At 35.6% G+C, this 12,591-nt stretch overlaps 1 protein-coding gene across 1 annotated transcript in view; it reads left to right on the plus strand.

The window, feature by feature from the left end:
• CNTN1 (contactin 1) overlaps positions 1–12,591 on the plus strand; it is a 330,215-nt gene that overhangs the window by 268,079 nt on the left and 49,545 nt on the right. Inside the window, exons 5-13 of the mRNA XM_088529924.1 lie at positions 1,053–1,148; positions 2,569–2,775; positions 4,079–4,175; positions 4,327–4,508; positions 5,690–5,814; positions 7,811–7,928; positions 9,205–9,355; positions 10,520–10,647; positions 12,357–12,532. Coding sequence (XP_088386050.1) covers positions 1,053–1,148; positions 2,569–2,775; positions 4,079–4,175; positions 4,327–4,508; positions 5,690–5,814; positions 7,811–7,928; positions 9,205–9,355; positions 10,520–10,647; positions 12,357–12,532 — 1,280 coding nt within the window. The remainder of the gene's footprint in view (positions 1–1,052; positions 1,149–2,568; positions 2,776–4,078; positions 4,176–4,326; positions 4,509–5,689; positions 5,815–7,810; positions 7,929–9,204; positions 9,356–10,519; positions 10,648–12,356; positions 12,533–12,591) is intronic.

Raw genomic sequence — 12,591 nt, forward strand, 5'->3', positions numbered from 1 at the left:
CTGTTTTCTACTTAATCTCTTTTTTTTTATGTAGCTTTGTGCTGTTTTTATTTGTATTGGTTCATGGCTGACTTCTCTTGAACTTAAATTCTAATTAGGTCCCAGAGACAGACAATTTTAACAGCCTTGGAAACTTAGTAGAAGGCAAAGGTAGCTGTGAGCCATCTAAAAATATAAAAATATCTCATTCTTAGATTGTACACTTTTCTCTTACCATGTTATTATTATACTGAAGCAGCATTTAGAACAAGATTCCAGTCAGGAGCAATTTGTTCTCGCTGTGCTTGGTGACATGCAGATGCTTCACAAGAAGCATTATCTACCTTAAGGTGTTTGTGGTTTAATTCCAGATTAGATGCACAAAATGAAAATGGTAAGAAAAAGCAAAGTGTAGTTATTTCCCAGCTGAAGTTTATTCTTTAAAGTAATAAAATAGGTTGTGACATGCATTTATTATTCCAGATACCATGACTTTATATTTTCCAGAGTCTGTGGGATGATCCATAATTCTATGAAGAACATGTTTGTTTATTCTTTTACAACGGCCCCATTCTTTGCTGAATGGAAGCAGATTTGAAGGGGGTCAGTTAAGGTTTTCATAGGGATCTGACACAATTCTGTGCTAAAACCCTGGCCCAAGAGATGTGTCAGCATTGCGTTCACCAGCCCTTGGCTTCTGAAGCTCTCAGGGAGGGTAGCAAGATCATTTCAGAGAAAATGCATTTTAAGTTAAAGAATTGAACTGGCATTTTGCAGTACCTAGTTAAAAGGTAACTTAAGACTCTTTCTGGAATTCCTTCTTCAAATGTATCTTACCTGCCTAATCTTCACTACTCTTTTCTTTGCTAGCATTTGCAATTATGGGGAGTAAAATATTGCAAGAAACCCACTGGATATCATAATGCCCAGATGAAAACTACCAAAATGGACATTATGGGTCCATAGATATTAGCCCAACATTGTTACATGTATATATCCTTCTCCACAGGGCTGAAATAATAAAAACAGTCTTAAGATTGTGAAAAAATACTTTTTTTTTTTTTTTAAACTAGACCTGGATCCCTTTCCACCTGAGGAACGCTATGAGGTTAAAGTGCGAGAAGGTGTTGGAGCAGTGCTTCTGTGTGAACCTCCTTACCATTACCCAGGTAATTTGTCCAAATTGGTTTATTTTCAACTGCATGTGTGTAGCAGAAAAAGAATATTTATTTTTAAAAGTGTAATTTAAGTTAAATGGAGCAAAATATTAGTGGCATATGTAAGAGGTAGGAGTATGCCTACAGTAAAAGAGGCATAAATGTATCTGACTTGATTAGTGCAGCTGCTTCTCTTATTTGAAAGTAGTCAATGAACTGGAGATTGTCTGGATCACTTTTCATTTATTAGACTTAGGACAAGTTTTAAACATAGCCTGAGGTAATATTTGCCTTCAATGTATTTAATCCTGTATTTAAACTGAGCTGTTTAAATGTGTCCATTCTTTAAAAAATATTTCTCCAAACTACGACTGTGTTTTTATCAGGGGCATGTGGAATATAGGCCTGTCTTCTCATATTTATATAAATTCTCAAATGGAATTTATATGAAATGTAACTTATGCAGCTTGGGAATCACTGTTTAGGTTGGGCTTCTTTCGAATATATGCTTGCAGTTGAGCTTTTGTAAAGGATATTTTTGAATTTGCCAGCAGTTTTTGATCTTACAAATCATGTGACTAAAAATAATCTTGACAAATAGGGGAGGCTTGGCCTATGATTTGACAGATCTGAGTATCTCTGTATCACAGACTTTCTACTGACCTCCATCAAGGCTAAACTTCATTCTGTGTAACAGAGTCACCGCAGTAGAAGTGGTCAGGGGCTCCATTAAATTCATGAAATAGCAACAGGGATTCTCAGAGGATCAGAGATGAGATGAAATCTCTGAATCACTTATGAATCACTGGAAATGCCTTTCTTGCAGCCTTAGGTCCTGAAGAACTCTGCAGGGATTACGCCCTTCGCTATGCCATCCAGTTCCATCATGAGGGGTGAATTTGGCTGGCAGCAGCTCTGTTACTGCACCTTATTTGTAAAATGAGATAATGTTTTGTTTGTTACATTTTTTTGCTTTGTGTCTCAGTTGCAGAAGTAATCTTGTGGGAGGAACTGAAACATACTTCTCATTGCAATATTTAAGGTCATGTCTAAATGACAAGACTTTCACAGACTTCCCAGATTCTCAGTTATGTCTGTTTGACACCCAGCTGCATATTCCCTGGCCACCTTCCACTCTAGTTCTTGTGAAAAGGATGGACTCAGGAAACCATGGTCACTATAGTGACGTTGCCAGTGATCTGGATAAATCTGGACTACTGGGAGTAGTAACCTATGTTCAGTGTAGACAGCTAGACTACCTGACTATTGAGATAAGTCTATTCTATCTCATGTAACTGTCTTTCCTGAATAAAGGATTTATAAACTAGAAATCAAAGGAAAGTAATTTATATGCAGAGAGTCTACTACGACTTAAGTAGCCTGCAGTATAGCTATTGTTTTCTATTATTAACTGAAAAATATTTTCCTCCAGATGATCTGAGTTATCGCTGGCTTCTAAATGAATTCCCAGTATTCATTGCTTTGGACAAGCGGCGATTTGTATCACAGACGAACGGCAATCTCTACATTGCAAATGTAGAAGCATCAGATAAGGGCAATTATTCATGTTTTGTGTCAAGCCCTTCAATAACAAAGAGCGTATTCAGTAAATTTATTCCACTTATTCCACAATCAGACCGTAAGTGTTTATTGGAAATACTGCATAAATGTAATGTTCTAACTGTTCATATTTTTATTTTCCTCATTCATTACATGATTTTTAGCTATGTGAGAAGAATAATATGGCAAGTCTTAAACCAACATTGCAGAATGGCTACTGCACAGAGGTTTTAGTGTTCCACATACAAAGGTTCAAATCATTCCTATCCACACTGAAAATTGGGAAGGAAATTTCTATTGATTCATTCACAAAATTAACATCATTTTGAAGAATATTTTTCCCCACCTCTTTCATGTGATTAGACCCTATGCTCATCCCAAGATATTTTATATGTTTTTTGATGTTGGCATTTGTTCAAAAGGGTATAGGTAGAAAGCAGAAACTTTATGAGAGAATTGATGCAGCTTTAGGAATTAAAATATTTCCAGAAAAATCCAGAATGAAAATGAAAAATACTTTTTCTCCTATTTAAATCTCCTATCCAGTGGTGGCCTATGGTCTCTACGCCTCATGGGCCAATCTCCTGAGCCATCTATTCCATTCTTTGTTATTATTTTCTGAATTCTTCATCAAAACTCTGTATTTTCCAAATGGTAAGCGGGTTCCCTTGACCTTTTGGACTGTAAATCACTAGAGTCTCATGAACTGGAGATGATCAGATTTTCAGTAACCTTTTTATGAGTTAGATCTCCCATATTACTGTGAAGAAAGATGTTTGAATTTGGGCAATTACAAAGCAGAGATCTTTATCCTGCTTCTTCTTGGCCAGTGCCCACACTGAATTCTTCCTGTAGTGGTATCAAGGAGTCCTACAGAGATCACAGAGTCCTTCAGAGATTCAGAGATCAGGTAGACTTAATTGCATACTGTTGCCACTTGGATTTCTGGCACTTCCCTGTTCCCTCATTAAGCAGTATATTTGCTGGCTCTAGCTCCTTCTTGCCATCAGTAAGAAATCACTGTCAATATTCTATCCACTAAAAGAATCTGGAAAATAGACGAGAAATAGTGGCTCAGGTTTTTGATTGTCCCCATGCTCAGGACATGGTGACACTTAAAATGCAAATAAATGAATTTATGCTCAAGAATTCTGCTGTAGAAAATGTTAAGCACTTCTCTCCAAATAATTAATAAAACGATTCTGCCTTACTATTAAATATTTAATGCTAAATCAAACTTTGTGGATCTGGCCAGGCAATTATGCGTTGTAAAGAAGAATGATGCCTGGAATTTTAAGAAAGGTTTTGCGGAACTGAGGAAGTTGTAATTGCTGTGTTCATTCCCGCTAGGCCATTTCTGAAAATGTCTTTTTTAATGTTAGGTGCTAAAGTATATCCTGCTGACATCAAGGTGAAGTTCAAGGACACATATGCACTCCTGGGCCAAAATGTGACGCTGGAGTGCTTTGCTCTTGGGAAGTAAGTGTGTTTTAAAATAATTGTAGAGCACTGTTTGCCTTCATAATTCAGGATGGAAAATATACATTTCGTTATCAATACTTTTCTGTAGTCTCCAATTTAACAGACAGTTCTTGAGCATGCTGATTTGATCTCATTGTACCTTTTCAAGTCCGGTTCCTGAACTGAGGTGGAGTAAATACCTTGAACCCATGCCAGCCACAGCTGAGATAAGCATGTCTGGTGCAGTTCTTAAGATCTTCAATATTCAGTATGAAGATGAAGGACTTTATGAATGTGAAGCTGAAAACTATAAAGGAAAAGATAAACATCAGGCAAGAGTTTATGTACAAGGTAGTCGAACAATTTTATTCTTCACTAGTTATATTGCTTTTTTATATTGGAAGTATCTTTTTTCACATTCCATGTCAGTGCTGACTCACTGCATCATCTTGACATACTGTTGTTTGGATTGATAAACAAAATCAAAACCTATGCATTGGGTGGCAGGCATAACAATCATTTATTATTGAGCAGTTGCTTGGGTTGTATGGTTATGATGACTGAATATACACCTTGACATTAATGTGTGTTAGCATTAATATAATTATGCATAGTGGAAATTATTGAATTAAATAGAGTATTTAAACTGAAAGGACTGCCAAGAAGAAAAAGGAATCATTAGGTTTATTATGCTTACTTGTTTCCTCATTTTGTTGTTTTTTTTTTATTATTATTCCTCTCTCTGCCTCTTACCAGCTACAGTCAAGTTTTTATTCTGACCGCCTTTGTTCATTCCCTTTGTGCATTTGAGTAAAACCCAAATGAGAGACTGAAATATTGTACCTCAGTTCTCATAGTGGAATGATCCCAAATAACCAGACTCACTGAGACTTCTGCCACCCAACTGTGGCTTCCTACATGTCATCAGAATTAACCTCAGAGCATTTCTCTCCATTGACAGTACAGAACATGTTCTGAGTTAAGATCCTCAGTTAAGCTTTTGAACTTCAGTAGGATAAATTCAAAACTGGTCTGGGATAGTTGTTACGGCTTGTTATATATATATAAAGCTAATAAATAGATTAGTTTGTTTAGTAAAAACAATAATGCTGGCACATTTACAATGTTAATTTCTTAAATATCTTCCCTGGATGAAGAGAGTATTTTCTTGGAAACACTTTCAGTATGTTCCTGGTTGCACAATTTTATGCCATTTATCATTTTTGTGGTGATATTGTACAATTTACACGTCTGCCTGCATTATCTTGTGTTTTTGGACATTCATGAATCATTATTTCAATTCTCTATTTTCTTTTCATTAAAAGTCACTGGTAGTTTTTCTGGGGCCAATATGGTAACACACTAACAAACAGCTTCATTCAGACTTACACTGGTATGTAGTGCTGAGCTGCCAGAGCTTCCATTATTAGTCTTTGTGTCCTCTTAAGTATGACAGAAAAGGCAGAATTAATAGAACGTAATGTTAAATATGTCTGATAAATTTACAAGGCCTCATGTGTTTTATTCTTCAGCATCTCCAGAGTGGGTGGAACATATCAATGACACAGAGAAGGATATAGGCAGTGACCTCTACTGGCCTTGTGTAGCTACAGGCAAGCCTATTCCGACCATTAGGTGGTTGAAAAACGGTGCCTCAGTAAGTATCTTGCTCTAGATAGTGCAGTATTTGTTGGTTACTAGCCAATGGAAATTATTTTTTGAAGCATGCGTTATTAACAAGTTTAAAAAATTATGAATCATAATGATAGATGTTTTCACTGATTATATTGCACTGGAAATTTAAATCTATTTTTAAACATTTATCTCAAACTCATTTTTAATTCTGAAGTACATTTCTTTACGCTATTTAATATTCAGCTCTGGGTTCTGAAGTTGCTGTCTGAGCACATATGGTGTGTTGATACTTCTGTTCCTTCAGCCCTTTATAAGTAAATGCTATTTTCTTTTCTCTAGATAAAAAGTGCTATCACCTTACCTCAAAAAATAATCCTTTTTACAATATTGAGCATGAACATGTCTTTAAAAATGAAGACAAAATGAAGTCAGTGGAGACATGAGAAGAAAGATTTTTGAATGATTGTTGATGTTCCTATATCAAATTAGTTGGTCACGGAATGTATTTTGGTCACGGAACATTGCAAAAATCAGTTCTTTTAGGCAATGTGAAGTTTAAATGAGTGCCATTTGATGATTTCAGTTTATTGCTCTGGATTTTTTAAGTCAAGTTTATTTTCAATCCAGGCATTTCATTTCAATATTCATATTTAATATCTGTTGCTTATGCTGTATAATGAACTGTTAAAGAACAAACAAAACAGAAGATACAGCACTACATCTGTTGAGACCTGTTGAGTGTTGGTGACACTGATCTTGACGTTCAGACAGAAAAGAAGACAATGAAATGGAACTATTTTGCCTGTGTATCTTAATAAAAATGTAAGAAATTGGAAAGAGAACAGAGATATCACCATCTGCCAGAAGTATTAAACTGGGAAAAAAAAAACAGTGCTATATTGTAGCATCTGTAGTTATTAAAAACAGGTAATTTAACAAGCAAATTACTAGACTGTCCCCACTGAACTTGCTTTCATGGGAAAAAACGTGCACACTGGATTGCAGAACACCAGAAGATTATGGTGTATATGGCAATTATGAGATAGTTTCTAAATAGAAAATAAATTTTAAAAATGAATATCCTTGAGAATATAGCTTGCTTTTGGATCAAATATGACTATTAAATAGACATTTCATGTAGCACAAAAAGAAGATAACTGGAAAACGTTATTTAAAAAAATAAAACAGTAGGGGAAATATTTTTCTTTTAATCCTTTCTTCAGATAAATAGTATTTCTTTCATCTTCCACTACTCGAGGCACTTGAATCATATATAGGATTAGAGGATTTCAATCTAATTTTCACAAGAAAAGAGAACTTAGTAATGCCTATTTTAAAAAAGCAAGAGATCTATTTGTAGTTTACAAAATATCCCATCATATTTTGCTCCTTTCTAAACATTTTTTAAGAAATAGACTTGATACTTATTTTGATTTACCAGGTGTTCTTTATAAAGAAGTGGTTTGCACTACTTCTCTATGGAATCTGGAAAATTTTCTGTTCATCTTGTAAGGGCGTGAATTGACCTTTAACTACTGTTGCAAAATAATGTACATAAAATATAACAATCACTGGACATGGCAAAACAAAGTTTATGTGAATAAAACACTTCTTTATGTGAATAAAACACTTTCACTTCTTGCTTATTAGAACAAGATCAACATCTTGTTCAGGGTCAGTAATGTCTGAAACTTTATGGAAAGAATGGACTGAAGAATAGATGTTTGTAGTGTCACTGAGCATTGAATTTTCCAGAAACGTAACGATCCACACTGAATTTCTCTGTCTTTGAGAAGATGAACGTACTGTCACAAAGACTGAAATGTGACATGGGGAAAATAATATCTTTCAATAGCTTAATTTTATGTGAGAGACCCTTTTTCTGAACACTGTCACTAAAAAAGAAAGTAAAGAACTGTGGGTGGGTAGGAATTCTATAGCATATGTAGTCTAAATGAAAAGCTTATGATTTTATTGATTTTATTGATTTTATTGATTTTATGATTTGTTGATTTCAGTTCCGGAAAGGTGAACTAAGAATACAGAGTCTGACCTTCGAAGATGCTGGCATGTATCAATGTATAGCAGAAAACACACATGGAATTATTTATGCAAATGCTGAGCTGAAGATTGTGGGTCAGTGAGATTAATTGCTTTTATATACAATTATGGGTTTGAATAAGATAGCACTCATATTTGCAAGAACTATTTGATAGTATATTATTAGAATAATAAAGAACTAAATATAGATGAGATGAGACTTAAGCTGAGTTTTGACAATGAGTTTAAGAGTCAAATTATTAATTTATAAGGAACATTTGCTAGATTTTTTCTGATGCTTACCTGCTACTGTTAGCACACAAAAACTGCTAGCGTAGAAAAAAACGCATAGAGGTGCTGAAAGCCCTGTCAAGCTCACAAAACTGTTTGAAAAATGTTTTCTTTTTTTCTACCTTACATACTTCTGTTGGGAAAATACTGTTTTTTTGGAAGCCATGCTGTCAGCAAATATATAATTTCTTTCACTAGACTCTTCATCTTCATTGTCCCCTTTTCCTTTGCTTCTATAACCCTATAAGCCCAGCTGCAATATGGGTCTGCAGTGCAGCTGTCCTATTTGGTGGCTACATGTAGTTATTAATTCAGTGTTTCTTCCAAGTTATTATCTTGTAGCAGAAACATAGATTTTCATATACAGAGTGCTCAGGTTTAAAACAATTTTTGGCCTTTCTACTGATGTCATTATAGCAGTTGGTTTGGCTATATGACATGGATGTGGCTTTCGTGGGGACTTTTCTTGCAGTTGTTATCCTATCTTCTTTCTAACACACCTGCCTCCAGACTTTCCTAGGAGCTAAACTAATCTTGCCTTCACCAACCCGTTGCACAACAATATAATAATACACCATCCCTCTTCTGTTGCCATTTGCTGAGTACCAGCCTGGATTGCTCAATCTTTAGCACTGTTTGCATGCACATTGCGTGCACCACTGAAAATTAAAACCAACTATTATTTGAAAGTGGGAGGTGAGCAAGCTGAAATTTTACAGAAGTTGAGCTCTAAGAATCTAGATTTTATTAGGTTTGATCAAAAAGGCTGTTGAGGCAGAAGAACTTCCTGTTGATTTTGATGGGCCTTGATCTTGTTAGGTTAACCTTAGATGGAGTTTCAGAAATAAACAGTCAGAAACCTCTAGTGCGTAGAACTGCAGAATAATTTTTCTTGTTTCTTTCAGAGCACCATGTGCAGCTCACTGCATTTCTATATCATTGTTTTTCTCAATAGTCTGAATAAGGAAAATTATATACAATCAGTAGTTCTGTCCTTACCTTAGTCTTTATGTTGCAAACAAACTATGTTCTGCACAAAAGTCATTAACAGCAATGCTCATGTGATAATCTTTCCTTTCAGCTTCACCTCCAACTTTTGAACTGAACCCTATGAAGAAGAAAATCCTAGCAGCCAAAGGGGGCCGTGTAATAATTGAATGCAAGCCTAAAGCTGCTCCCAAACCAAAATTCTCATGGAGCAAAGGAACAGAGTTGCTCGTAAATGGGAGCCGGTTAGTATTTGTTATTAGTGATCACAATGCTTCTTAAAAATGCTGACCTCAGTTTGTATTTATCCTACAGACTAGTTCTGACTTTTGCAAGCTTCAGAGGCAGGAGAATGGTAGGGCGACGTGAAGCTCTCATTTACGCTGACACCCCTGAAGCAGGACACCCTGGCAGCTGTAGAGTGGAGGAGATGAAGTTAATACTAAATCATGATTTGTGTTTCACACAATTGCCCAAGGAATTGATTCATATTATTTCATTATGATTCTAACTGTCGATTCAAAACATCTAAGGATTCCATTTTGTTAGTAAATTTCACCAAACCCCTCAAGAACAGCTCTTAGCTCCCCTGCTGTCTCTGCTCGGTGTATGACACAACTGAGACTGCTCGGTGTATGACACAACTGAGAGTCTTTGTTTTTGTTTTCATACTAGACACAAGTCTAGAATAATGTCTATATTTTAAGCAGTTAGTCCCAGCACAGAACCAAGGGTCCTTGTTAAATGCCAAGAAACCTCATACAGCTTCATTACAATAGGTGGATGCTTAAGAACAGGATCTGAAACTTCTCTGTCTCTTGCCGCAAAGCAGTTGTTTAGCTGGAGAGAATCTGACATTCCAGATTCTGACTGCACTTTGCTCTGTGACCGGGTGAGGAATACCCCCGGTGGAGAAGAGGAGATCTGAATTTCCACTCCCATTCCAAAGTTTATTCATAGATCTTAGAGGAACAGTCCCATGGTAGAATGCAACTTCTCTCTACATACAGCATTTATTGCACTTATTTAGACAGTATCTTATGAAAGGAAACCTAGTTCAGCAGTGCATTAGTAGATAAGGAACTGTGTAAGTAAGTGTGGTTGGTTTAATGTTTATGAGAAGCCAATAATCTCTATAACGCACTTGTTTCCAAGGGAGATCTCTAAGCAATACTACAGTACATTTTTGCTAATGTTATACATTATACATGTTGTATAATGTTATGTTATTTAATAATACATAATATAGGCTATATAATAATAAACTAATATCTGATGCTCTCATCTACATCATAAACTTGAAAAAAGATGTTGCAATTGATACTTGTGATCTTTTAACTTACTGCATCAATTCCTACTGAAAGTATTGCTTTCTGGTATAAATGCTGTGTTTTTTTACATTTTGATAGCATACGTATTTGGGATGATGGGAGCCTGGAAATTATCAATATCACGAAGCTGGATGAAGGTCGCTACACATGCTTTGCAGAAAATAACCGAGGAAAAGCTAATAGCACTGGTACTCTGGAAATGACAGGTAACTTTGTAACTTAATTTATTACAGAAAGTACCCTGTTCAGAAAATGTTTATTAATCTGTAAGACATTATATAATTGGATCCATCGATTCAGATAGTACATTTTGATGCAGTTATTCAGCTTGGTAGCATAGCTCAGACAGAGAAATGAAACCATGATTCTGGACCATGGACCATTCTGGACCTCTTGTCCTTCCTTAATTTTTCTCTGTCTTTTTTTTTTTTTTAATGAGCAGCAGAGACTTACAAGATTCAAAGCATTACATTGTGAGATGGGGTATATATTCATATAACTGCATTACTCTTTTTGTTTTTTACAGGATATTAATATTTTCTGATTGAATACTGATATCCTTAGTTTTGTATTTGTGTATTTTTGTCAAATACTTAAATGTCAAATAATTCAGTATCTATTGAATACAGACAGGAAAGATGACATTCATGAACAGCTAGTCCTATCAAGCATCCAGAAGTCTCACTGATAGAAGAAGAACTAGTTATTAAAAATATTTCTTAAAGCCTTTTCCAAAAACCATACTGGATGTGGCAGCGCAATATTAATATACTCATGTAAGAATGAATCCATATAAGAAAGTCATATGAAAACACTGTTGTGGCTCCTTTATTATACCAAATGAGAGGTTACTGTTTGTTTAATGTTTGCAGTTACTTTTTGTCTTCTTTTTTAGTTCTCTATGTCTAAATATTTCACTCAACCATTTAATTATTTTCAAAGATTATGTAAATAAATAGAGCCCCTTAGCAGTCATACTGTATCTTTACGGTTAGGAAGAACTTTGACATAATAAGGCCTCATGATGAAACACTTAAAACGTGTTTATAAACTGTATAAGCTAATCGTAAAGAATTTTCAAATTCTGGAGCATTCGGCTGTGGTTCATCTGAAGAGGAACACTGAAAGAGTAAGATACTTCCCTGATCTCACAGCAGAAACAGGCAGATCAGATGGCATATTTCAAAATTGTTTTCACATTGTGGACAAGGATGATGGCTAAGAATGCTTTGAAAATGATATTCTCAAGCACTTTGTGTATGGCCCGTAAAACTTCTCAGACATTGCGCAGAGGAAATTAAAAAGCTAAAACTAAAGCTGACAGTAAACTGTGGTAATTTTCCTCACAAGCTGTTTGCTCACTGCTTCTAGACCACTGTTTCAAGATCTCCTTAGACAGATAGAAGACTTTATGTTAACTTCTGGAAAATTTCTGATGCTAGGGCAATGCCTCCTTCCATGAGGATGCCTACGACATGTTCTCGTAGCTAGGAATTTAAAGATCAGATGTGAGCAGGCTGCTCTGATGCACTGTGGGACAGTGCGTCCTCAGTTACCCACTTGTTGTTCCGCCATACTCATATGCTAAGGATTAAACAGGTTTGGGATTGCTAGGCTAGGATTTGGGGGAAAGTTTTCTCCAAGTCAGATTGATAAGAAATATGGGAAAATCTCTTCAAAAGAGAGAAGCATAGTCATTTTAAAAGAATATCTATCTACAAGCAAGGCATTTCAGATGTGAAGGCATTTCCAGTGTTCTCTTTAGTTTGGTCTTTTGAAGTGCAGTCGCATGAATAACATGCAAAACAAGATTGGTGGAGAAGTTTCATGTACAGTCAAGCAGTTATTGATCCGAGTTTACATTTGTATAAACACCTGTAATTGGAATTTTCCATGTTTGCTGTTAACTTCACAGAGGCCACAAGGATTATTTTAGCTCCACTGAATGTTGATGTCACCGTTGGAGAGAATGCTACCATGCAATGTATTGCATCCCATGATCCCACTTTGGACCTCACATTTATCTGGTCTCTAAATGGCTTTGTAATAGATTTTGAGAAAGAGCATGAACATTATGAAAGGAATGTTATGGTAAGATACTATAAATCTTATTTAATATATGGAAGTCTTTTTTTCTTGGTTGTGAATAG

This window comes from Tinamus guttatus, unplaced genomic scaffold, assembly GCF_059628265.1.
Source record: "Tinamus guttatus ecotype Peru unplaced genomic scaffold, ASM5962826v1 Tinamus_guttatus_pri_ptg000355l, whole genome shotgun sequence".
NCBI classification, from domain to species: domain Eukaryota; kingdom Metazoa; phylum Chordata; class Aves; order Tinamiformes; family Tinamidae; genus Tinamus; species Tinamus guttatus.